We start from the raw sequence: 27,958 nt of genomic DNA on the forward strand, positions 1-27,958 counted from the left end.
ATCAATATATCATCTATATAACGACCCCAAAATAAAATGTGAGAGTTAAATTCTTGAAAAGTGTCAGAGAAAACGTGAGTGTCTTCCCACCACCCTAAGAATAAATTAGAATAATTCGGTGCACAAGGAGTGCCCATAGCAGTGCCCTTCAACTGAAAATAAAAGTGCCTATCAAAAAGGAAAAAATTGTGAGTAAGTAGAAAACGTAATAAGGTCAAAACAAATTTGTTGTGTGCTGTGTACTGAAGACCTTTAGTCGTTAGGAAATGTTGTACAGCATGAAGTCCCTGTTCATGTTGGATGTTTGTATAAAGAGATTCCACATCCAAACTAGCTATAAGGGTACCTGGAGGGAATGTGATCTCCTGTAATTTCTTCACAGTGTCCTTGGTATCCTTAATAAAGGACGGAAGAGAGGAAACAAAAGGGGCCAAGAACTGATCTACATAGTGACTGATATTTTGTGTAATATTGTCACACCCTGAAACAATAGGTCTGCCAGGGATAGGGGAACTCCGTTTGTGCACCTTAGGAAGGGCGTAGAAAGTGGCTATTGTTGGCGATGGATTAAAGAGATATTTAAATTCTTCTTCTGTTATCAATTGGTCTATTCTTGCCTCTTGTAAAATTGTACGTAAATTCTGGTTAAACTCCTGAAGTGGGTTATGGTCAAGTTTACGATAAGTATCTTTATCATTCAACAGTCTCATCACCATAGCCTTATAGTAACTTTTATCCATCAGGACGATGTTTCCTCCTTTATCAGAAGGTTTGCAAACAATCTCATTATTATGTTGTATTTCATCAAGTGCTCGGATTTCTTCCGTAGATAAGTTAGATGGAATATGGGGAGTCCTTGACCTTAGGGAACTGATCTCGTGTGTAACCATCTTAACAAAAGTATCGATATTAGAGTATTGTGACAAGGATGGTGTAAAGCTTGACTTAGGTTTAAGATTAGAGAAGGGAGCTTCAACTGAGACAATTCCTGTCTCACTTTCTTCTTCTAGCTGTTCTAGCATAGTAACAACTTGCTGATCTTGTTGTCTGTTCACAGCAGGATTGGTAGCAAGGTTTTTGTGAAATTTGTGCAGGGTATCTAATATCGATACTTTTGTTAAGATGGTTACACACGAGATCAGTTCCCTAAGGTCAAGGACTCCCCATATTCCATCTAACTTATCTACGGAAGAAATCCGAGCACTTGATGAAATACAACATAATAATGAGATTGTTTGCAAACCTTCTGATAAAGGAGGAAACATCGTCCTGATGGATAAAAGTTACTATAAGGCTATGGTGATGAGACTGTTGAATGATAAAGATACTTATCGTAAACTTGACCATAACCCACTTCAGGAGTTTAACCAGAATTTACGTACAATTTTACAAGAGGCAAGAATAGACCAATTGATAACAGAAGAAGAATTTAAATATCTCTTTAATCCATCGCCAACAATAGCCACTTTCTACGCCCTTCCTAAGGTGCACAAACGGAGTTCCCCTATCCCTGGCAGACCTATTGTTTCAGGGTGTGACAATATTACACAAAATATCAGTCACTATGTAGATCAGTTCTTGGCCCCTTTTGTTTCCTCTCTTCCGTCCTTTATTAAGGATACCAAGGACACTGTGAAGAAATTACAGGAGATCACATTCCCTCCAGGTACCCTTATAGCTAGTTTGGATGTGGAATCTCTCTATACAAACATCCAACATGAACAGGGACTTCATGCTGTACAACATTTCCTAACGACTAAAGGTCTTCAGTACACAGCACACAACAAATTTGTTTTGACCTTATTACGTTTTCTACTTACTCACAATTTTTTCCTTTTTGATAGGCACTTTTATTTTCAGTTGAAGGGCACTGCTATGGGCACTCCTTGTGCACCGAATTATTCTAATTTATTCTTAGGGTGGTGGGAAGACACTCACGTTTTCTCTGACACTTTTCAAGAATTTAACTCTCACATTTTATTTTGGGGTCGTTATATAGATGATATATTGATTTTTTGGGACAGCACCACACAACTATTTCAATCCTTCGTTCAAGCACTTAACACTAATCATATTAATATGCACTTTACTTCTGAAATTCATGATAAATTTCTTCATTTTCTTGACCTCACTATCACTATTGATTCACTTGGTCACATTCACACTTCTATATATCGTAAACCTACGTCAACCAATAGTTTTCTCAATTGGAAGAGTTATCATCCCGTACCATTGAAGAAAGGCATCCCTATCAGTCAATATCTACGAGCCAAAAGGAATTGCTCTGACCCTCTTAAATTTCAAGAAGAATGTGATCTCCTGTATAGACGCTTCACCAATAGAGGTTACCCTAAGAAAGTCCTTCACAAGGCCTTCGCCAGAGCCAGGGCTACTCCAAGATCTGAATTATTACGTGATCACAAATTGGCTAAAGACAATAGTGGCCAAAAGATCATTAGGTGTATCGGAACTTTTGATCAACACAATCAAAAAATCATGAATATACTTAGGAAATATTGGCCTATATTACAGGTGGATAATGACCTTAGGGAGGTGATCTCTACTCACCCCTCTATAACCTATCGTAGAGGACCCAATATTCAAAATCAAATAGTTAGGAGTTTTTATGCAGAGGAGTCTGCATCCAGTTGGTTGAAATCTTCAATTCAAGGATCACATCCATGTGGACGGTGCAATTTTTGCAAATTTATGCCACGTACAAAAGAATTCTCTAATCCGATTGATAATCGGAAATATCAAATTAGGGACTTCATCACCTGTCAAACGACGGGGGTAGTGTACCTAGCCACTTGCAATTGTCCTAAAATCTATGTAGGAAAGACAGTTCAACAATTGCGTAGGCGTATCTCAAAACATATGAGTACTATTAACACCTACCAAGATACGCCAATTGCTAGGCATATGAGGACTGTACACAATGATGCTCCCTTTGAATTACGTTTCTGTGGCATTACCCAGTGTAAACTAGGTCCGAGACGTGGCAATCTTAACACCAGACTGCTTCAAGAAGAAGCCCGTTGGATTTGGAGATTAAAATCCCAAAGTCCAAATGGACTGAATGAAGGCTTCACTTTTGCAGCCTTCTTGTAGGACAGGAATCACTTATTACAATTGTTACTATATAGAAGAGCCGTTATAAGCCTGTATTAATTATATTTATGATTAACTTCCGTTGAGATATGAATTAATTATGACTACATCTATGCAGAACAGATGAGTAATTGCTCCTCCCTCTATCGATTAATATTTCCTTGTTCTGATCTTATACTTACGTTGCTAGGTTGGCCGTCTTATATTGCCAGATAGTAACTTATTAGTGTTCTCGAATTAACCTATCACTTGCTACGCAGTCGTTGTTCACAATAGTGGTTATATTGTGTATTACAGCCCTATCACAATAGCCATGAGTGAATCATATGCCAAAAATCGGCTAAGTGCCGGCGCATATGTCTGTCGCGCAGCTTCCAGCAGTGCCTGTATATGACTAAGTATTCGCGCACGTTTTTCTGCGCATCCGTACTGCGCATGCGCCCATATCGGAGGTTCGGGAAGCTATTAGTTAGCGCAGGACCGATGGCGCACATACGTATACAGCTTCCGGCACCAATGAGGAGTTCAGAAGCTTGATTGTTCTCAGCTGGTTGGTCAAGGATGCTGTCAATCAAACGAATATAGCAAGATGCATCCTGGTCTAAAAATTCATTGGCCAGGAAGCGGTCAATCATGAGTCTGCATATGATTGTAACCAATGAGATGTCATGTTAATACAGGAAGTGACATGTTCTAATGACGTTAGAGACAGGAGGTTATTTAAACCCCTGCAAGGCTTGTTTGCACGCCATTTGCCTCTTAGCCCTTGATAAAGCCACAGCCTGTGGCGAAACGTCGGGCGGGCGGGCAATGTGTTAGATTTTTAATTGTCTCACACTATAGACTGTGGACTGCAGCCACAGTCTAATTTTTCAATTCACTTCTATAGCATGCAGTGTCATGCCAATCAATGCACCATGGATCAATATGTGTGAGGTTATTTTAATCTCGGCTCATTAAACGTTAAGTTTTAAATTGGGTGGGAAATTTAGGGTCTTAGTGACCGCTTAGCGGTCAAATGTTAATAATGTTCTCTTTAAAACTCACAGCGGGAAACACACTGCGAGTTTGAAAGGAAATCCGCTCATGTGAATGAGCCCTAAGGGTACATTCACATTCATATGTACTGCTACATATTTTTGCTGCATATTATAAAGGGGTACTGCCAACTCAGACATTTATGGTACATACATGGGGTATGCCACACACGTCTGATAGACATTGGTCCCACCTCTGGGATCAGCACCAATCTCCGAACACCAGCTTCCCCCGTAAACCCGTCTCTCTTGGTGAGCCAGCCTTTAAAAAAGGAGGAGGTGGAACTTGACATTCTTTCCTGTTTTATAACTCCCAAAGAAGTGTATGAGGGATATGAAAAAGCTTTAGCTCAGCGTACTCCACTGTTCCTGTAACTATAAATGTCATACACGTCTACATGTCTACAGCTACAGCGGAGCTGATCGGGACTATCGCGACAAAATCACAATGTCCTGGTCAGCTGACTAGATGACGGGAGGGTCCTTACCTGCCTCCTCGTCCTCCGTTCGGCGATCTACTGCTCCAAAACTGCTCAGCAGGCTGGAGCAGCAGAGCACTGAGAACACTGATCAATGCTATGCTATGGCATAGCATTGATCAGTGTAAGCAATCAAAAGATTGCATGTTATAGCCCCCTGTGGGGGTAAAAAAAAAAATTAATAAAGGTGAATTAACCCCTTCCCTAATAAAAGTTTAAATCACCCCCCTTTTCTCATAAAAAAATTATGTAATAAAAAAATTATCATATGTGGTACAGCCGCGTGTATAAATGTCCAAACTATTAAATTAAAGGGGTACTCCGGTGAAAACCTTTTTTCTTTTAAATCAACTGGTGGCAGAAAGATAAACATATTTGTAAATTACTTCTATTAAAAAATCTTAATCCTTCCAGTACTTATAAGCTGCTGAAGGCTACAGAGGAAATTCCTTTCTTTTTGGAACACTGATGACATCACGAGCACAGTGCTCTCTGCTGACATCTCTGTCCATTTTAGCAACCATGCATAGCAGATGCATAGCAGATGCATGCTAAGGTCAGCATGGTGGCTCAGTGGTTAGCACTGCTGCCTTGCAGTGCTGGGGACTTGGGTTCAAATCCCACTAAGGACAACAATAAATAAAGTGTTATTATAATAACGTCAGCAGAGAGAACTGTGCTCGTGATGTCATCAGAGAGCATTCCAAAAAGAAAAGAATTTCCTCTGTAGTATTCAGCAGCTAATAAGTACAGGAAGGATTAAGATTTTTTAATAGAAGTAATTTACAAATATGTTTAACTTTCTGCCACCAGTTGATTTAAAAGAAAAAAGGTTTTTAACCCTTTAACCCCTTAAGAACGCAGCCCATTTGGGCCTTAAGGACGCAGACAACTTAATTTTTAAGTTTTAATATTTTCCTCCTCGCCTTCAAAAAATCATAACATATTTTCATCCACAGACTAGTATGAGGGCTTGTTTTTTGCGCAACCAGTTGTCCGTTGTAATGCCATCACTCACTTTACCATTAAATGTATGGCACAACCAAAAAAATACTATTTGTGTGGTGAAATTAAAAAGAAAACCGCAATTTTGCTAATTTTGGAAGGTTTTGTTTTCACGCCGTACAATTTTCGGTAAAAATGACATGTGTTCTTTATTCTTTGGGTCAATACGATTAAAATGATACCATGATAACATACTTTTCTATTACTGTTGCGCTTAAAAAAAATCGCAAACTTCTTAGCCAAATTACTACGTTTAAAATCCCCCTATTTTGAAGATTTATAACTTTTTCATTTTTCCGTATAAGCAGCGGTATGAGGGCTCATTTTTTGCGCCATCATCTGTACTTTTTATTGATATCATATTTGCTTATATAGAACTTTTAATCAATTTTTTATAAAATTTTTTGGGAATAAGATGTAATAAAAAAGCATCTATTTTGGACTTTTTTTTATTTTTACGTTCACGCCGTTCACCGTACAGTATCATTAACATTTTATTTTAATAGTTAAGATATTTACGCACGCGGCGATACCAAATATGTATATAAAATATTTTTTTTAACACTTTTTGGGGGTGAAATAGGGAAAATGGGACAATTTACGTTTTTATTGGGGAAGGGGGTTTTTCACATTTTTTTACTTTATTTTTTTACTTTTATTTTTACACTTTAATAGTCCCCATAGGGGACTATTTATAGCAATCACTCGATTGCTAATACTGTTCAGTGCTATGTATAGGACACAGCACTGATCAGCATTATCGGTCATCTTCTGCTCTGGTCTGCGGGAAGGCAGATCAGAGCAGAAGACGCCGTGAAGGCAGCGGAGCCAGGTGAGGGGACCTCTGTCTGCCGTGCTGGATGATCGGATCACCGCGGCAGCGCTGGATCATTCATGAACGGATCATTCATTTTAGTTACCACGATGCTGCAGATACCGTGATCTGCATTGATCACGGCATCTGAGGGGTTAATGGCGGACATCCGCGGGATCGCGGATTCCCGCCATTACGGGCGGGTCCCTGGCTGCGATCAGCAGCCGGGACCTGCCACGCATGATCCGGGCATCGTTCCAATGCTCGCGGTTATGTTTAGGATGTAAATGTACATCCTGGTGCGTTAAGTACCACCTCACCAGGACGTACATTTACAGCACTTTTCGTTAAGGGGTTAAGCTTAGCTAACCACACAGTCGATGGCATACACGTAAAAAAAGTAAAAAGGCCAAAATTGTGCATTTTTGGTCTCTTCATATACCATAGAAAACTAATAAAAAGCCATCAAAACAAAAATGGTACCAATAAAAACTACAGCGCATGGCGCAAAAAATTAGCTCTCACATAGCACCGTGTGTGGAAAAATAAAAAGGTTATAGGAGTCAGAAGATGACAAATTTAAATATACAAATTCTGATGCACGTAGTTATGATTTTTTTTAAAGTAGTAAAGTAAAACAAAACCTACATAAATTAGGTAACCTTGTAACCGTATGAGACCAACAGAATAACGATATGGGCCCTTATTTACTAAGAGTGTTGTGTAGGTTTCTTTGTAGGTTTTAAATCCCTACAATTTATTTTCCACGGTATTTACTAAGGTTTCCCTACATTTTCCACTTTCCCTACACTTTGCTTTTTTTTACACAGGCTCTGATCTGTTGGCTTTTCCTCAGCTGAAATCCACCACATTTTCTGTGGAAACCTTAGTAAATATGTTGGTTTTTGTGTCGGGAACACACCCCTTTTCCTGGTGGCCACGCCCATTTTTGTGTTTTCATAGCAAAATGAAGTGTGAGTCAGGCGCACAACCTGACAAAACATGTCGGCTTTGCAATAGTAAATGAGGGCGATGGTGTCATTTTTACAGAAAATTGTACTCTGTAGAAACGAAAGCCCCCAAAAGTTACAATATGGTGTTTTTATTTTTAATTTCACCACACAAGTATAAATTTTTTGGTTTTGCAATAGATTTTCATATTAAATAATTGATGTCATTACAAATTATAATTGGTGGTGTAAAAACAAGCCCTTATATGGGTCTGTAGGTGCAAAATTGAAAGCGTTATCATTTCTAGGAGTGTAGGAGGAAAAAACAAGAATGCAAAAACAAAAATATGCTTGGTCCTTCACCTGTTAAGGACCCATGTCGTACCGGTATGTCATGGGACCCTGGTAGTTAAGGACCCATGACGTACATGTACGTCCGTGGGAATTTTGGTCCCCATCGCGGGACCAGACTGGGGTGACTGCTGATATTGATCAACAGGCACCCCGCGCAAATGCCCAGGGGGTTCATTCACAGCTGCGATTTGCTGCGATTCCGGTGATGCGCTGACCCGGAGATACAGGGATACATGTAGGATACACCCCCAATCACCTCCTGTATCTATGGGGAGGTGGCGATTTCGTCACCTCCTCCCCAGGATCGCTGCTATTGGCCGGACGATCGGCCAATAGCAGCCGGCAGGGGAGGGGTTAATGACCTCTTCTCGCCGCTCTGCTGGCTCACTGAGTTCATTCAGCGGGCAGAAGCAGAGCTGCAAGAAGGAGCCAGGGACCCCTCTGCCGTGATCGGAGCCCCTCACAGAAGAAGATCCCCCTTAGAACAGGGACAGAATACAGAAAAGGTAGGAGTAAAAAAAGTAAAAGTAAAAAAAAAAAAATTCCCCAGACCCCCTAATGGGTCCCCAAGGGTCCGCCGCAGTTATTTTTAGCGTGACCCGGGCCCTATTAGGGGTTCAGGGTGCTGCGATTTGCCTCCATTTTTGGGGGGGTCCGCAGCTCTTTATTTTCCCCCCTATAACGGTGTGTGATTTTTTATCACACACCGTTATAGATAAAGTTAACATCAAGCACACACTACATACCCCCCCCCCACACATGAACACTCCCCCCACCACTGTAGAAAAAAAGGCGATGGCTCCGACTCCGAATCTGTCAGTGAGGACGAGGAAGATCCTGCAATCCTGTGTTCTTCCTCGTCCTCCTCATGATCTAGTACTGATGATGAGTCCCCTGTACGGCGGCGGAGACGCCGCCAGGCGAGGCCACACCCCCCCATGAAAGTGGCCCAGTGGCCGGCACTAGTATGAGTGGCCATGCCGCTCGTACTAGGAGTCCGATCCCCCAGACAAGTGTACCGGAGCCCCCTTAAGGTGAACCTGTCTGGAGACCCCCAGAGGGTTATCAGCCACAGATTCCGGAGTTAGAGCGCGACTCAGGAATCCACATTGACACGGCTGGATTCACTGGAATTGACTATTTCAGTTATTTTCTCAGTAACAGCTTTGTCAATCCAATGGTGTAGCAGACGAATCTGTACACCCAGCAGTTCATCGCCCACCACCCAGATTCTTTTTTGGCCAAGTCCAATGAATGGTACGCCATTGATGCAGCAGAAATGAGGACATTTTGGGTCCTCGTGCTGTATATGGGCCTGGTCAAAAAGACCAGTGTCAGACAGTACTGGAGTGGGGACATGTTCTACCAGACCCCACTTTACAGTATGGTCATGACGCGGAAGCGGTTCGAGGCCATTCGGAAATACGTCCATTACTCTGATACTGAGGCATGTCCACCCCCAAATTTTTTGGAGGCCTACGTACCGCTCAGGGAGCTCTCGTTAGATGAGTCTCTTATCAGTTTTAAGGGGAGACTCATATTCCGCCAGTATATTCCCTCGAAGCGGGCGCGGTATGGTGTGAAGATCTACAAACTTTGTGAGAGTACATCCGAATCGACTTACAAGTTTAGAGTGTATGAGGGATGAGATTCCCGTATTGGTAACAAGGAAGGATGCTCAGAAGACACTGCAGGAGCTAGACAGGGCAAATGGTCCACATCCAAGACCGCTTCGGAAAGAGGCAAAGTTGGTAGCAAGGAAGGATGTTGGGACTCCAGATAAGATACAGACAGGCATAGCTGAGAACCAGGAGACACTGCAGGAACTGGTAGTGGGCCAGATTGTGGTACCTGCTTCTGTTGCAAGGCCAAAAGCTGTTGCATCATCGCTGTAAGTAACTTCAGTCGTTGTGCTTGACGGACCACAACAGTGGGACCAACTTCTGGCAGAGGTACTTCCCAGAATCCAAGGCCGGATTGTAAAGACCTGAAAAATCTGACAAAAGCGCCCCAGCGTAATTCATGGCTGGATCTTACTGTTAGGACAGGCCGGATCTTACTGTTAGGAATCATGGCAGGTGTACGGCAGGTGGTGGATCCTCTGGGCCTGTGTGGATGTAGACGTGAGCTGTGCCAGGGAGCGGAGTCTAAGGTGTCAGAGCCCGCCGCAAAGCAGGATGGTCTTGCTGCGGCAGGCGGCACCCAGGTCGCTACCCCCCGGCATGACTCGTCCGCACAGGTAGCTGGGGGGTGGCATGGCACAGAAGGATACTGGCAGGACGTGGCAGATGGCAGAAGGTCAGGGTTAGGTAGGGAAACAGGGAACAGGTACACAGTAGCGAGACACAGGACTACACTATGGCGTAAACAACCAAAGATCCAGCAGGGATGCAAGGGAGGAGCAGGAACATATGGACCAGGGGACAGGTGTAATCACTTTAATTAATTGGGCACTGGCCCTTTAAGAAACAGAGCTCTGGCACGTGCGCACCCTAGAAGGTGCGAGGACAGGAACACAGTGAGGCAGGATGCGGATCCCAGCCCCGCCGGCAAAAGAGACATGACAGCGCGCTCACGGCCAGTGTGTCTGGCCGGAGCGCGGCTGTTACAGTTACAATCTGCATGGTTAATGGCGTAAACCTAAAAAACATTCCAAAGTCCAGAATTGCGTATTTTTGGTCACTTGATATACAAGGAAAAAATGTATAAAAAGAAATTTAAAAGTCTCATAAAAAAGTAACAATAAAAAATACAGATCAAAGCGCAAAAAAAACATTAGCCCTCATATAGTCCCATATACGGAATAATGAACACAGAGGAGTACTATCAGACAGGAGAGAATACAGAGGAGTGCTATCAGACAGGAGAGAGCACAGAGGAGTGCTGTCAGACAGGAGAGAGCACAGAGGAGTGCTATCAGACAGGAGAGAGCACAGAGGAGTGCTGTCAGACAGGAGAGAGCACAGAGGAGTGCTATCAGACAGGAGAGAGCACAGAGGAGTGCTATCAGACAGGAGAGAGCACAGAGGAGTGCTATCAGACAGGAGGGAGCACAGAGGAGTTCTATCAGACAGAAGAGAGCACAGAGTAGTGCCATCAGACAGGAGAGAGCACAGAGAAGTGCTATCAGACAGGAGAGAGCACAGAGGTGTACTTTCAGACGAGAGAGCACAGATGAGTCCTATCAGACAGGAGAGAGCACAGAGGAGTACTATCGGACAGAAGAGAGCACAGAAGAGTACTATCAGACAGGGGAGAGCACAGAGGAATGCTAGCCCACCCTCACTGGTCATTGTCCATGCCTGTGCTTCAGCTTGGACAAAGCCATGCTTTTAAAAGCCATGATTTCTATAAAAAGGAAAGAACATTTTCTTATGAAGTATATTAGAAAGGTTAAAGTGTACCTGTCCTCAACAAAACTTTTTATATAATGTAGATAATACCATTATATGTATATTTGTAATATACATTTGTGGTCTCTCAGTACAGGAGGTGTTACCCTGTGCTCCTGCTGTCCTGTCAGGCAGCCTCCTTCAGTTTCCCCATAATAAAATAAGTTTAACCGTGTAAAGTGTTATAAAATTTAATGTTTAAGAGTTATGTGTGATGTCATGTGATTGTCCAGGATACCAGGAGGTATCATTGTCCAGGATACCAGGAGGTATCAGTGACCAGGTGACCCCAAGAGTGACCTATGGGCTCCCTGTTAGGCTGGGTCCACACTACGTTTTGTCCCATACGGGAGCGCATACGGAAGGGGGGAGCTAAAAGCTTGCGCTCCCGTATGTGACCGTATGCGCTCCCGTATGTCATTCATTTCAATGAGCCGACCGGAGTGAAACGTTTGGTCCGGTCGGCTCATTTTTGCGCCGTATGCGCTTTTACAACCGGACCTAAAACCGTGGTTGACCACAGTTTTAGGTCCGGTTGTAAAAGCGCATACAGCGCAAAAATGAGCCGACCGGACCGAACGTTTCACTCAGGTCGGCTCATTGAAATGAATGACATACGGGAGCGCATACGGTAACATACGGGAGCGCGAGCTTTTAGCTCCCCCCTGCCGTATGCGCTCCCGTATGGGACAAAACGTAGTGTGGACCCAGCCTTAGTCTCCCCCATATAAGCCCTGGGAGGAGCTAGCTCAATCTCTTTGAGCTCTGCTCTTCTGCTAAGCTGAGGTCCAGTGCAGTCGTGCCTAGTGTGTGTCCAGAGTGTTGGAGACCTCAAAGTCAAGTCCTGCAGCCACCATCAAGTCAAGTAAGCTAAAGTCACAGCTTTATGTGTCAAGTCAGTCCCTGTCATCTGTCAATCCAGCATGGTCTGCACCAAATTGTCCAGTCCTACTACAAGTTCCAGCAAGCCCTTAAGGTCTTGGCGTTACTGGTCATCTCCTTGGGCCCTGGCTGAACTGTATAGACTTTACCAACTGTCTACCCTCAGTAAAGCTACCGTTGTCTGTAACGTTGGAGTCTTTATTGCCCCCATGCCTAGCCCAGAATCCAGCGGCATACCTTCATGTGGTTATAGGCTAAACCACCGCCTTGGCGTCATGAATACAAGGGGTTATTGCCATCTGCCCCTAGGGTAACAACATCTGCCCTGCACCATACTCCCCGCCAGCACACGGTAAAATGGTAAAAAATTGTGTATATTTTTGGGTGAAAAAATGCTGTCCCTGTAGCTATTGTCTGTGTGTGTCTTTATGATGAGTCCAAAAACAGGAAGTGAGGGAAGGACAAGCGGGGATCTGTGCAGACTCCTGGCTTGTCAATCATCCTGATGTATGAGCCAGGTGCATGTTATACAACCTCAGTGAACACTGTCCTGCTTTTTCTTAGTGCACAGAGCCCTGCTTGTCCAACCTCACTTCCTGTATTCCTCATAGAGACAAACATGCAATAAATGCAGGGACAAAAATATAAAAAAAATTTAACCAATGTATATTACAAATATACATGTAATGGTATTATCTACATTATATAAAAAGTTTTTGATGACGACAGATACACTTTAATGTTTTGCCAAGATGTACAACATATAAAAAGTTTTTGTATTTCGCAGTGCCCAATTAAAGGGGTTATCCACCATAAGGTGATTTTAGCATGTACCTTCCAGATAGTAATGGACATGCTTAAGAAGGATTTGCACTTGTCTTGGGGCTAAATGGCTATGTTGTGAGATTACCATAACACTGTGGCTTGCTTTTTGTGAATTGGTATTTCCTGTTTGAGTTCCCTTCTTTGTCTACAAATCCCATAATTCCATTTTCCTCCTTCCCACCCATCAGCTACTCCACCCATTGAAACATAAATGAGCTGCATCCATTCAAAAGACCTGTGTTTTTCAATAAGGGTGCCTACAGCTGTTGCAAAAATATAATTAGTTGCAGATTGATCTTTTTCCCACCAAGCGATCACTCCACCCATTGAAGCAGACAGGCTCCCTGTCATCAGCTGACTAGTGATGTCAGGTCTCGGCCACATTGCAACCTGGGAAAAATCTGAGACAACAGTAATTTTGTATGCTGTTTTAAACAAATATTGGGGTAAAAATCCCATAAGAATTGTGAGACTATCACACACAGGTACAAACACAAAATTATGAATGTTACGCCGAGCGCTCCGGGTCCCCGCTCCTCCCCGGAGCGCTCGCTACACTCTCGCTACTGCAGCGCTCCGGTCAGATCCACTGACCCGGTGCGCTGCGATACCGCCTCCAGCCGGGATGCGATTCGCGATGCGGGTGGCGCCCGCTCGCGATGCGCACCCCGGCTCCCGTACCTGACTCGCTCTCCGTCGGTCCTGTCCCGGCACGCGCGGCCTCGCTCCCTAGGGCGCGCGCGCGCCGGGTCTCTGCGATTTAAAGGGCCACTGCGCCGCTGATTGGCGCAAGTGGTTCTAATTAGTGTGTTCACCTGTGCACTCCCTATGTATACCTCACTTCCCCTGTACTCCCTCGCCGGATCTTGTTGCCATTGTGCCAGTGAAAGCGTTTCCTTGTGTGTTCCTAGCCTGTGTTCCAGACCTCCTGCCGTTGCCCCTGACTACGATCCTTGCTGCCTGCCCCGACCTTCTGCTACGTCCGACCTTGCTTCTGTCTACTCCCTTGTACCGCGCCTATCTTCAGCAGTCAGAGAGGTTGAGCCGTTGCTAGTGGATACGACCTGGTCACTACCGCCGCAGCAAGACCATCCCGCTTTGCGGCGGGCTCTGGTGAAAACCAGTAGTGACTTAGAACCGGTCCACTAGCACGGTCCACGCCAATCCCTCTCTGGCACAGAGGATCCACCTCCTGCCAGCCGGCATCGTGACAGTAGATCCGGCCATGGATCCCGCTGAAGTTCCTCTGCCAGTTGTCGCCGACCTCACCACGGTGGTCGCCCAGCAGTCACAACAGATAGCGCAACAAGGCCACCAGCTGTCTCAACTGACCGTGATGCTACAGCAGCTACTACCACAGCTTCAGCAATCATCTCCTCCGCCAGCTCCTGCACCTCCTCCGCAGCGAGTGGCCGCTTCAGGCCTACGACTATCCTTGCCGGATAAATTTGATGGGGACTCTAAATTTTGCCGTGGCTTTCTTTCTCAATGTTCCCTGCACTTGGAGATGATGTCGGACCAGTTTCCTACTGAAAGGTCTAAGGTGGCTTTCGTAGTCAGCCTTCTATCTGGAAAAGCTCTGTCATGGGCCACACCGCTCTGGGACCGCAATGACCCCGTCACTGCCTCTGTACACTCCTTCTTCTCGGAAATTCGAAGTGTCTTTGAGGAACCTGCCCGAGCCTCTTCTGCTGAGACTGCCCTGTTGAACCTGGTCCAGGGTAATTCTTCCGTTGGCGAGTACGCCGTACAATTCCGTACTCTTGCTTCTGAACTATCCTGGAATAATGAGGCCCTCTGCGCGACCTTTAAAAAAGGCCTATCCAGCAACATTAAAGATGTTCTGGCCGCACGAGAAATCCCTGCTAACCTACATGAACTCATTCATCTAGCCACTCGCATTGACATGCGTTTTTCCGAAAGGCGTCAGGAGCTCCGCCAGGATATGGACTTTGTTCGCACGAGGCGTTTTTTCTCCCCGGCTCCTCTCTCCTCTGGTCCCCTGCAATCCGTTCCTGTGCCTCCCGCCGTGGAGGCTATGCAGGTCGACCGGTCTCGCCTGACACCTCAAGAGAGGACACGACGCCGCATGGAGAATCTCTGCCTGTACTGTGCCGGTACCGAACACTTCCTGAAGGATTGTCCTATCTGTCCTCCCCGCCTGGAAAGACGTACGCTGACTCCGCACAAAGGTGAGACAGTCCTTGATGTCAACTCAGCTTCTCCACGTCTTACTGTGCCTGTGCGGATATCTGCCTCTACCTTCTCCTTCTCTACTATGGCCTTCTTGGATTCCGGATCTGCAGGAAATTTTATTTTGGCCTCTCTCATCAACAGGTTCAACATCCCGGTGACCAGTCTCGCCAGACCCCTCTACATCAATTGTGTTAACAATGAAAGATTGGACTGTACCATACGTTTCCGCACGGAGCCCCTCCTAATGTGCATCGGACCTCATCACGAGAAAATTGAGTTTTTGGTCCTCTCCAATTGCACTTCCGAAATTCTCCTTGGACTACCCTGGCTTCAACACCATTCCCCAACCCTGGATTGGTCCACTGGGGAGATCAAGAGTTGGGGTCCCTCTTGTTTCAAGGACTGCCTTAAACCGGTTCCCAGTTCTCCTTGCCGTGACCCTGTGGTTCCCCCTGTAACCGGTCTCCCTAAGGCCTATATGGACTTTGCGGATGTTTTTTGCAAAAAACAAGCTGAGACTCTACCTCCTCACAGGCCTTATGACTGTCCTATTGACCTCCTCCCGGGCACTACTCCACCCCGGGGCAGAATTTATCCTCTCTCTGCCCCAGAGACTCTTGCTATGTCTGAGTACATCCAGGAAAATTTAAAAAAGGGCTTTATCCGCAAATCCTCCTCTCCTGCCGGAGCCGGATTTTTCTTTGTGTCCAAAAAAGATGGCTCCCTATGTCCTTGCATTGACTACCGCGGTCTTAATAAAATCACGGTAAAGAACCGCTACCCCCTACCTCTCATCTCTGAACTCTTTGATCGCCTCCAAGGTGCCCACATCTTTACCAAACTGGACTTAAGAGGTGCTTATAATCTCATCCGCATCAGAGAGGGGGATGAATGGAAAACGGCATTTAACACTAGAGATGGACACTTTGAGTATCTGGTCATGCCCTTTGGCCTGTGCAACGCCCCTGCCGTCTTCCAAGACTTTGTTAATGAAATTTTTCGTGATCTCTTATATTCCTGTGTTGTTGTGTATCTGGACGATATCCTGATTTTTTCTGCCAACCTAGAAGAACACCGCCAGCATGTCCGCATGGTCCTTCAGAGACTTCGTGACAATCAACTTTATGCCAAAATGGAGAAATGTCTGTTTGAATGTCAATCTCTTCCTTTCCTAGGATACTTGGTCTCTGGCCAGGGACTACAAATGGATCCAGACAAACTCTCTGCCGTCTTAGATTGGCCACGCCCCTCCGGACTCCGTGCTATCCAACGTTTTTTGGGGTTCGCCAATTATTACAGACAATTTATTCCACATTTTTCTACCATTGTGGCTCCTATCGTGGCTTTAACCAAAAAGAATGCCAATCCTAAGTCATGGCCTCCTCAAGCGGAAGACGCCTTTAAACAGCTCAAGTCTGCCTTTTCTTCGGCTCCCGTGCTCTCCAGACCTGACCCATCTAAACCCTTCCTATTGGAGGTTGATGCCTCCTCAGTAGGAGCTGGAGCGGTCCTTCTACAAAAAAATTCTTCCGGGCATGCTGTTACTTGTGGTTTTTTTTCTAGGACCTTCTCTCCGGCGGAGAGGAACTACTCCATCGGGGATCGAGAGCTACTAGCCATTAAATTAGCACTTGAGGAATGGAGGCATCTGCTGGAGGGATCAAGATTTCCAGTTATTATTTACACCGATCACAAGAACCTCTCCTATCTCCAGTCTGCCCAACGGCTGAATCCTCGCCAGGCCAGGTGGTCTCTGTTCTTTGCGCGATTTAATTTTGAAATTCACTTTCGGCCTGCCGATAAGAACATTAGGGCCGATGCTCTCTCTCGTTCCTCGGATGCCTCGGAAGTAGAGCTCTCTCCGCAACACATCATTCCTCCTGACTGCCTGATCTCCACTTCTCCAGCCTCCATCAGGCAAACTCCTCCAGGGAAGACCTTCGTCTCTCCACGCCAACGCCTCGGAATCCTCAAATGGGGTCACTCCTCCCATCTCGCAGGTCATGCGGGCATCAAGAAATCCGTGCAACTCATCTCTCGTTTCTATTGGTGGCCGACTCTGGAGACGGATGTTGTGGATTTTGTGCGAGCCTGCACTGTCTGCGCCCGGGATAAGACTCCTCGCCAGAAGCCCGCTGGTCTTCTTCATCCTCTGCCTGTCCCCGAACAGCCTTGGTCTCTGATTGGTATGGACTTTATTACAGACTTACCCCCATCCCGTGGCAACACTGTTGTTTGGGTGGTCGTTGATCGATTCTCCAAGATGGCACATTTCATCCCTCTTCCTGGTCTTCCTTCAGCGCCTCAGTTGGCAAAACAATTTTTTGTACACATTTTTCGTCTTCACGGGTTGCCCACGCAGATCGTCTCGGATAGAGGCGTCCAATTCGTGTCAAAATTCTGGAGGGCTCTCTGTAAACAACTCAAGATTAAATTAAACTTTTCTTCTGCCTATCATCCTCAATCCAATGGGCAAGTAGAAAGAATTAACCAGGTCCTGGGTGATTATTTACGGCATTTTGTTTCCTCCCGCCAGGATGACTGGGCAGATCTTCTACCATGGGCCGAATTCTCGTACAACTTCAGAGTCTCTGAATCTTCCTCCAAATCCCCATTTTTCGTGGTGTACGGCCGTCACCCTCTTCCCCCCCTCCCTACTCCCTTGCCCTCTGGTTTGCCCGCTGTGGATGAAATATCTCGTGATCTTTTCACCATATGGAAAGAGACCCAAAATTCTCTCTTACAGGCTTCATCACGCATGAAGAAGTTTGCTGATAAGAAAAGAAGAGCTCCCCCCATTTTTTCTCCTGGAGACAAGGTATGGCTCTCCGCTAAATATGTCCGCTTCCGTGTCTCTAGCTACAAATTGGGACCACGCTATCTTGGTCCTTTCAAAATTTTGTGCCAGATTAATCCTGTCTCTTACAAACTTCTTCTTCCTCCTTCTCTTCGTATTCCTAATGCCTTTCACGTTTCTCTTCTTAAACCACTCATCATCAACCGTTTCTCTCCCAAACTTGTTTCTCCCACTCCTGTTTCCGGCTCCTCGGACATCTTCTCCGTAAAGGAGATACTGGCCTCCAAGAAGGTCAGAGGGAAAACTTTTTTTTTGATCGATTGGGAGGGTTGTGGTCCTGAAGAGAGATCCTGGGAACCTGAGGACAATATCCTAGACAAAAGTCTGCTCCTCAGGTTCTCAGGCTCTAAGAAGAGGGGGAGACCCAAGGGGGGGGGTACTGTTACGCCGAGCGCTCCGGGTCCCCGCTCCTCCCCGGAGCGCTCGCTACACTCTCGCTACACTCTCGCTACTGCAACGCTCCGGTCAGATCCACTGACCCGGTGCGCTGCGATACCGCCTCCAGCCGTGATGCGATTCGCGATGCGGGTGGCGCCCGCTCGCGATGCGCACCCCGGCTCCCGTACCTGACTCGCTCTCCGTCGGTCCTGTCCCGGCGCGCGCGGCCCCGCTCCCTAGGGCGCGCGCGCGCCGGGTCTCTGCGATTTAAAGGGCCACTGCGCCGCTGATTGGCGCAAGTGGTTCTAATTAGTGTGTTCACCTGTGCACTCCCTATGTATACCTCACTTCCCCTGCACTCCCTCGCCGGATCTTGTTGCCATTGTGCCAGTGAAAGCGTTTCCTTGTGTGTTCCTAGCCTGTGTTCCAGACCTCCTGCCGTTGCCCCTGACTACGATCCTTGCTGCCTGCCCCGACCTTCTGCTACGTCCGACCTTGCTTCTGTCTACTCCCTTGTACCGCGCCTATCTTCAGCAGTCAGAGAGGTTGAGCCGTTGCTAGTGGATACGACCTGGTCACTACCGCCGCAGCAAGACCATCCCGCTTTGCGGCGGGCTCTGGTGAAAACCAGTAGTGACTTAGAACCGGTCCACTAGCACGGTCCACGCCAATCCCTCTCTGGCACAGAGGATCCACCTCCTGCCAGCCGGCATCGTGACAATGAACTACACTAACTTAACAGCCCCTGTAGCATAGTCAAATAAAAAAAATTCTGGAATACCCCTTTAAGCATACTCATTTATGTACAAAAATTTATATATTTTTAAATTACCTCATATACTAGAGTAAAAGCTGACCCGAATATAAGCCGAGGCCCCTAATTTCACCCCAAATACCTGGATATATATTGTAAGGATTTCATCCTGGGGATAGCTCTGGGATCGCCCTCGACACAGCCACAGGACACATTTCTGCTTAATTCGGCAGGCAAACAACAGTTCTTTATGCAAGTCTGGCTCCTTGCCAGCTTTATTAGACAGGTTGCAGGATAAATAAAAACATAACACAGGAACAAACAAAATCCTAGACCATCCAGTCACTAACTAAACAACCCAGCAACTGGAGGGCTTTTCCCTGCCAGTTAAAACATATGTTTCCTGCAACCTTTTACTCACTGTTCTCACACAGCATTTGCAGCTGTGTGTGCTAAGACTCCTTGTCTTGTCCACTTCACTGTTGTGGGTGTCACTTACAGCCCTGGCTGTGTGCTCCACACAAGGACCCCTGCCTACCCCTTAACAGCCACCTTGCTGTCTTCTGGGGAGAGCTCAGACTATTCTGTTTCCTTTCCTTATATCTAGACTTCCCACATTTCTGCTGGCTTCATTAATTAGGCACCTGATGAGCATCTCTGCTAGCTCAGCAAGGATAAAGGACTGGGAAAAACACGCTTTCATTTCCCTCAAACCTGCCTCAATGCCACAATGTGTGTGTACAGTGGTCCCTCGAGTTACGATGGCCCCGACATACGTTTTTTTCGACATACGATGGCCTCTCAGAGGCCATCGTATGTAGAAGTAAGTATCGACATACGATACTTTTTGCGGGGCCATCACTATGATTTTACAGTACTTACCGGTGCAGGGTGCCGTTGTGCGGGTTGCCGTTGCGCCAGAGTCCTCCTCTTGCTTCTGATTGGCGAATCCGCAGTCATGTGACGATGACAGTGACATCGCCAGCCTGCGTCTTCGCCGCCATTTGAGGAGTGCCGCCCGTGAGGAGAAGACGTGAGGAGCTGGTGAGTAGCTCACTCACGTGGCGGAGTCGTTAACCCCTCACCCCGTGGCAGTGTTAATGCTGCCGCGGGGTGAGGGGTTAACGCTACCGCTGCCATGGGGTGAGGGGTTAACTTAACCCCTCACCTAATGGCAGCGGCAGCGATAACCCCTCTCCCCAGGACATAACAGCACAAGGCCCCCCAGGCCTGGGCAAAGGACCCCCAGGATTGGGCAAAGGAGCCCCAGGCCTGGACAAAGGACCCCCAGGCCTGGGCAAAGGATACCCAGGCCTGGGCAAAGGACCCCCAGGCCGGGTCAAAGGACCCCCAGGCCTGGGCAAAAGACCCCCAGGCCTGGGCAAAAGACCCCCAGGCCTGAGCAAAAGACCCTCAGGCCTGGGCACAAGGCCCCCAAGGCCTGGGCAAATGACCCCCAGGCCTGGGCAAAGGACCCCCAGGCCTGGGCAAAAGACCCCCAGGCCTGGGCAAAAAGCCCCCCAGGCCTGGGTACAAATCCCCCCACCCCAGTCCTGGGCACAAATCCCCCCCAGGCCTGGGCACAAATCTCCCCCACCCCAGGCCTGGGCACAAAGCCCCCCACCCCAGGCCTGGGCACAAATCCCCCCCACCCCAGGCCTGGGCACAAATCTCCCCCACCTCAGGCCTGGGCACAAATTTCCCCCACCCCAGGCCTGGGCACAAATCTCCCCCACCCCAGGCCTGGGCACAAATCTCCCCCACCCCAGGCCTGGGCACAAATCTCCCCCACCCCAGGCCTGGGCACAAATCTCCCCCACCCCAGGCCAGGGCACAAATCCCCCTCACCTCAGGCCTGGGCACAAAGCCCAGCACCCCAGGCCTGGCATAAACTCCTGACTACCTAAAACCCTGGCTACATACTATGCATCCCTGGCTAACCTCACTGTTTACCAACCATGGTGCATCCAGCTGTTGTAAAACTAGAGGCTATCCTGGCATGCTGGGAACTGTGGATTTGCAACAGCTGGATGCACCCTGTACAAAACACTTTTTTTTCCCCTTGCAGTTGATTCCTCTTCATGCAGTCCATTCCTCTTCGTGCAGTCCAGTCCTCTACGTGCAGTCCAGTCCTCTACGTGCAGTCCAGTCCTCTACGTGCAGTCCAGTCCTCTACGTGCAGTCCAGTCCTCTACGTGCAGTCCAGTCCTCTACGTGCACTTCAACAGTTCAGGTACAGTATATAAACCATGCAAAACATATCATGCTGTTTTCCTGTACCTCTGCATTAGGGATCTACAGATCATATTTTTTTTTGTTTATTCAACAGTACCACAACACACAGGGGTAGTGTTCATAGCCAGAGAATATGCCTCCAATAAAAAAATAAAAAAAATATTTCTCTTAAAACAAAGAAGGAAATCATCCAAAAATATAAGAGTGGTATGAAGATAAGCCAGTTAGTTCAAGAGTATGGTTTCTCACAATCAACAGTTTCTACAATTGTTAAAAGCCTAGACGTGATTAAAATCACGGATCAGTCAACCATAGTGTGCAAGGGCAGAGATCTTATTGTTGAGATGGAGAGGCTGTTGTATTTGTGGATTAAGGAAAAGCAAATGAGAGGGGACACTGTTCCTGGACACTTTATCTGTGAACGTGCAAAATGCATTTTTGAAGAGCTGAAACATTTAGAGCGAGCAAAGGTTGGTTTGAATGTTTCAAGCAAAGGTGTGAGGTGAAGAGTGTCATACGACATGGAGAGGCAGCTAGTGCAAATCACGAAGCAGCTGATTCTTTTAAGATGGAATTTCAGCGTCTCATGGAGGATGAAGGCTACCTTCCACAACAAGTTTTCAATTGTGATGAAACAGGTCTGTTCTGGAAGAAAATGCCAAAGCGAACATTTATCACCAGCATGGACATAAGCCTATGAAAGATCGACTAACCCTTTTGGTGGGTGCAAATGCATCAGGAGATTTTAAGTTGAAACCAATGTTGGTTTATCATTCAGACACACCTAGAGTCTTCAAACAGAAGAAAATCATCAAGGCCAATCTAGGAGTGTTTTGGCGCTGTAACAAAAAGGCCTGGGTGACCAGACATGTTTTCAATGAATGGGCAATAGAAGTTTTTTGTCCTTCAGTTAAGGCATACCTGGAGAGAAACAGACTGCCTCTAAAAGCAATACTGCTGTTAGATAATGCTCCTGGCCATGACCCAGCACTGGCAGAATCATTAGAGGCTCAGTTTAGCTTTATTACTGTAAAATTTCTTCCTCCAAACACCACACCTCTTCTTCAACCCATGGACCAACAGGTCATCTCAAATTTTAAGAAGTTATACACCAAGAAGATGTTTACAAAATGCTCTGACGCAACTGAAGCAGACAAAAATCTGACAATCAAAGAATTTTGGAAAACACAATTCACCATCTTGGACTGTGTTAGGCTCATTGTGAGTGCTTGGAATGACGTTTCCATTCGTGTGCTTAATTCTGCTTGGAAACCTTTGTGGCCTTCTGTTGTGCATAAGGCAGATGTTTCTGTAGCACAAGAAGATTCCATTGAGACGGAAATTGTCACTCTGGGGCAGGCTATGGGTCTGGAAGTGGATGAAGATGATGTGGAGGAAATGATCCAAGATCATGAGGTGGAACTGACTACAGAAGAGCTAATTGAACTTGAAAATTCAACAGAGCATGTCAGTGGAGAAGAGGATCATTGTGAGGATGACCATGTTGTCACAGTTCAAGAACTAAAGGATCTGTTTTCTTCCTGGGAAGTTGTAAAGAGTGTTGTCCGAAAACAACCAGACATTGCTCTTACTGAGCTTAAAACCTGTGACTATGAGGATAAAGTGCTGAGCTACTTTAAAAACCTGAAGAAAAAACAGCAGAGACAAACCACATTGGACTTCTTTTTCAAAAGGCCACGGAAGGATCCTGACTCTGCTTCTAAGTAAGTGAACATGGTTTATTTGCTGCTTATTTTTCTTCTTCCTTCATGTTTTTTGACTTTGGATTTTTTTCCAGCAGCACCAGAAGGACCGGAACCAACCCTGATGATGCTTCCATCCTTCCAGATGTGACTATCCAGCTTCTATAAAAAGTTAGTGAACATGGTTTAGTTGCTGCTTATTTTTCTTCTTTCTTCATGGTTTCTTACTTTGGATTTGATTTTTTGTTTCAGCAGCACCAGAAGGACAGGAACAGACTCTTCCATCCTTCCAGAAGTTGACCAGTTTGCAGTTTACCCGTTCCCAGTTGCCTCCTACAAAGGACCGGAACCATGCCTGATGATGCTTCCATCCTTCCAGATGTGACTATCCAGCTTCTTTAAAAAGTAAGTGAACATGGTTTAGTTGCTGCTTATTTTTCTTCTTTCTTCATGGTTTCTTACTTTGGATTTTTTGTTTTAGCAGCACCAGAAGGACAAGAACAGACTCTTCCATCCTTACAGAAGTTGACCAGTTTACCGGTTTCCAGTTGCACCAGCTTACAGTTGTACCATTTCCAAGTTGTATCCTTCTAAAATGTGATTAAACTGTAAGGACATGGTTTATCTGTACTTTATTTGGTTATTTTTACCTACTTTGGGTTGAAATTTCATGGACTTAGGAACCAATTACCAGTTTTCCATAGACATATGTACTCAACATATGACGGTTTCAACATATGATGGTCCTCTCGGAACCAATTACCATCATATGTTGAGGGACCACTGTATATATATATATATATATATATATATATATATATATATATATATGTGTGTAATTTTTACTGAAAAGTACACTCTGTAGAAACAGAAGCCCCCCAAAATATGCAAAATGGTGTTTTGTTTTCAATTTTGCCACACAAATATATATATTTTTTATTTTGCCATAGATTTTGTGATAAAATGTGTGATGAGAAAAAAACAAAAGACGGAAAATGAAAAATCCTGAAGTCCTTAAAGGGGTACTCCGGCCCTAGACATCTTATCCCCTATCCAAAGAATAGGGGATAAGATGTCAAATCACCGGGGTCCCGCTGCTGGGGACCCCCGGGATTGCCGCTGCGGCACCCCGCTATCATTACTGCACAGAGTGAGTTCGCTCTGCACGTAATGACGGGCAGTACAGGGGCCGGAGCATCGTTACGTCACGGCTCCACCCCTTGTGACATCACGGCCCGCCCCCTCAATACGAGTCTATGGGAGGGGGCGTGGCGGTCATCACGCCCCTGCCATAGACTTGTATTAAGAGAGCGGGCCGTCATGTCACGAGGGACGGAGCCATGACGTCACGTTGCTCCGTCCCCTGTATCGCCAGTCATTACGCACAGAGTGAACTCGCTCTGTGCAGTAATGACAGCGGGGTGCCGCAACGGCAATCCCGGGGGTCCCCAGCAGCGGGACCACAGCTATCTAACATCTTATCCCCTATCCTTTGGATAGGGGATAAGATGTCTAGGGGCGGAGTACCCCTTTAAGGCTAAGTTTCTACTTGTTTTTTTGTCCTGCGTTTTTTTGGTTAGAAAAAAACGCAAGAAAAAACGCCTGAACAAACGCCAGTGCAATTTCCTGCGTCTGGTGTTTTTTCTGGCGTTTTTTCATTTGTGTGGAAATTGCACCTTGCCAGGTTTTTTTTTGGTACCCAAAATTTGTTGGGTACCAAAAAAAATAATTAAAAAGGATGCAGTAGTGATGGAAAAAAATGTAGTTAACAAAATTATTTATAAAGTGTGTGTTTCACTTTTTTTTAAATTTTTTAGGTAGTACTACTCCCAGCATGGAACAGACTGTTCCATGATGGGAGTAGTAGTACCTGTACTAATAGACATATCACCATATATGCGATCGTCCATAATATAGCAGAGATGCGGAGCGGCTCTATACAGCGCTCGCAGATTTTCCGCCCAGAGTGGTGATTGGCCGGATGGTTGCAGCCAATCACTACTATCTGTGGGAAATATGAATAGGTGTATATATACGGCAGTGCAGGGAACCATAGAAGAGCGGCCGTCAGCATCTATAAAATATACAGAAGGATCGCAACGGGCGATCTGTCAATTAGTACAGATACTACTACTCCCACCATGGAACAGTGTGTTTCATGCTGGGAGTAGTAGTACTACCTAAAAAAATGTAAAAAAATTAAGACAAAAAGTGAAAAACATACACACACACTACATTTTTATTATTGTCGGCTAAATTTTTAGGTCCCAGCCCGCCCACGTAAATTGATCCCTGTTTTAAAAATTAATAAAAATGTTGTTATAAGAAAAGATACATTTCGTTAGATCCAATTTTTTCCTTCACTACTGTATCTTTTTTTTTTTTTTAAATGGTACCCTACAAAATGTTATTAAAAAAGGTATCTTCATCACTTTTTTGGATCGCTAAAGTCCAAAAAAGAATAAAAACCGCCTGCAAAAAACGTCAAAGTTAAAACCCATATATCGTTTTCTTTTTGGCGTTTTTTCACTCCCATAGACTTCTATGAGAGAAAAAACGCAATGATTTTGACTAAAAAAATCGCCAGTGGCTCAACTGGAAAAAAGCCTTTGGCTGTCTGGGCATGCTGGGAGTTGTAGTTTTGCAACATCTGGAGGGCCACCGTTTGGAGACCACTGTCCTTCCAGATGTTGCAAAACTACAACTCTCAGCATGCCCAGACTGTCCAGGCATGCTGGGAGTTGTATTTCTGTAACATCTGGCCCTTCAGATGCTGCCGAACTACAACTCCCAGCATGCTTGGGCAGTCTCAACATGCTGGGAGTTGTAGTTTTGCAACATCTGGAAAGGCACTGTTTGGAGACCACTATACAGTGGTGTCTAAACTGTAGCGCTCCAGATGTCAATTCAAAGCATGCCAAGACTGTCCAGGCATGCTGGGAGTTTTAGTTCTGCAACATCTGGACCTTCAGATGTTGCCGAACTACAACTCCCAGCATGCCTGGGCAGTCTGGGCATGCTTAGAATTGAAGTCTTGCAACATCTGGAGGGCTACAGTTTGGAGACCACTATACAGTGGTCTCCAAACTGTTCTCCTCCAGTTGTTGCATAACTACAACTCCCAACATGCCCTTCGGCTGGAGGCGCACTGGTTGGGAAACATTGTCTGTTTCTTAACTCAGTGTTTCCCAACCTGTGTGCCTCCTGCTATTGCAAAACTATAACTCCCAGCATGCACTGCCAGACCATGCATGCTAGGAGTTTTAGTTTTGCAATAGCTGGAGGCACATGGGTTGGGAAACACTGAGTTAGGAAACAGTCAGTGGTGCTGAAACACTGCGGTAGTCTGTTACCTTGCTCAATGTTTCCCAATCCCGACCAATGTGCCTCTAGCTGTTGCATAATTACAACTCCCAGCATGCATGGTCTGTCAGTGCATGCTGAGAGTTGTAGTTTTGCCCATCATTCCCCCCCCCCCCCCCCCAAGTGAATGTACAGGGTGTATTCACATGGGCGGGGGTTTACAGCAAGTTTCCTGCTTCAAGTACGAGATGCGGCAAATTTTCCGCTGCAGCGGGAAACTCACTGTAATCCTCCGCCCGTGTGAATGTCCCTTAAAAACGTCTTGTATGTCAGTGTTTCCAAAATGGAGCCTCCAGCTGTTGCAAAATAACAACTCCCAGTGTTGCCGAACAGCCTTTGACTGTCCAGGCATGTTGGAAGTTTTGGAACAGCTGGAGGCTCCCTGTTTGGGGGAAACTGATGTACAGTATTTTTGGTGGAGGAGGCAAGTGTAACGCTTGCATCCGGGTACACCCCTATGTAAATCCCTAATTTAGGCCTCAAATGCGCATGGTACTCTCTCACTTCAGAGCCCTGTCGTATTTCAAGGCAAAAGTTTAGGGCCACATATGGGGTATCTCCGTACTCAAGAGAAATTGCGCTACAAATTTTGGGGGGCTTTTTCTCCTTTTAACCCTTACGAAAAGGTAAAGTTGGGGTCTACACCAGCATGTTAGTGTAAAAAATTTTTTTTTTACTCTAACATGCTGGTGTTGCCCCATTCTTTTCATTTTCATAAGAGGTAAAAGGAAATAAAGACCCCCAAAATTTGTAACACAATTTCTCCCAAGTAGGGAAATACCCCATATGTGGACGTAAAATGCTTTGCGGGCACACAACAAGGTTCAGGAGTGAGAGAGCGCCATGTACATTTGAGGCCTAAACTGGGGTGGCTGCTGGTTACAGCGGTTCTGACATACGCAAAATAAATACCCACATGTGACCACATTTTAGAAAACTAAACCCCTCATGAAATGTAACAAGGGGTATAGTGAGCCTTAACACCCCACAGGTGACTGACAGATTTTTGAAACAGTGGTCCGTGAAAATGAAGAATGTAATTTTTCATTTGTACAACCCACTGTTACAAAGATCTGTCAAACGCCAGTGGGGTGTAAATGCTCACTGTACCCCTTGTTACATTCCTTGAGGGGTTTGGTTTACAAAATAGTTGCCATGTGGGGTGTTTTTCGCTGTTCTGGCACCATGGGGGCTTCCTAAATGAGACATGCTCAGCAAAATTCGCTTTCCAAAAGCCCAATGTCGCTCCTTCCCTTTTGAGCCCTCTAGTGCACCCGCAGATCACTTTACAAGGTATTTCCTTCCTCGAGAGAAATGGTGTTTCAAATTTTGGGGGACATTTTCACTTATTACCCCTTGTGAAAAAGAAAAATTTGGGGTAACATCAGCATTTTAGTGAAAACATTTTTTTTTTCATTTTCACATCCAACTTTATTGAAAATTCGTCAAACACCTGTGGGGTGTTAAGGCTCACTGTACCACTTGTTACGTTCCTTGAAGGGTGAAGTTTCCAAAATAGTATACCATGTGGGGTGTTTTTAGCTGTTCTGGCACCATAGGGGCTTCCTAAATGCGACATACCCCCCAAAAACCATTTCAGCAAAATCCGCTCTCCAAAATCTT

The 27,958-nt window shown here is 45.8% G+C and overlaps 2 protein-coding genes across 4 annotated transcripts in view; one reads left to right on the top strand and one right to left on the bottom strand.

The window, feature by feature from the left end:
* The window catches only part of LOC130355757 (uncharacterized), a 146,650-nt gene that overhangs the window by 97,942 nt on the left and 20,750 nt on the right, over nt 1–27,958 (bottom strand). The window lies entirely within an intron of this gene.
* On the top strand, nt 1,123–23,313 carry LOC130357424 (tigger transposable element-derived protein 1-like). Its single transcript, XM_056560116.1, has 6 exons — nt 1,123–1,378; nt 21,103–21,267; nt 21,528–21,771; nt 21,908–22,993; nt 23,071–23,143; nt 23,228–23,313. The coding sequence occupies exons 1-5, from the start codon at nt 1,123–1,125 to the stop codon at nt 23,138–23,140; spliced, it is 1,821 nt and encodes a 606-aa protein (XP_056416091.1). The 3' UTR covers nt 23,141–23,143; nt 23,228–23,313.

The sequence above is a fragment of the Hyla sarda genome, chromosome 2, assembly GCF_029499605.1.
Source record: "Hyla sarda isolate aHylSar1 chromosome 2, aHylSar1.hap1, whole genome shotgun sequence".
NCBI lineage: Eukaryota > Metazoa > Chordata > Amphibia > Anura > Hylidae > Hyla > Hyla sarda.

Coding starts and splice junctions, on each gene's coding strand:
- LOC130357424 (XM_056560116.1), top strand. CDS start 1,123: ATGGTTACACACGAGATCAGTTCCCTAAGGTCAAGGACTCCCCATATT. Junction 21,268..21,527: donor CGTGCACTTCAACAGTTCAG/GTACAGTATATA, acceptor CACAATCAACAG/TTTCTACAATTGTTAAAAGC. Junction 21,772..21,907: donor GTTTCAAGCAAAGGTGTGAG/GTGAAGAGTGTC, acceptor GTGATGAAACAG/GTCTGTTCTGGAAGAAAATG.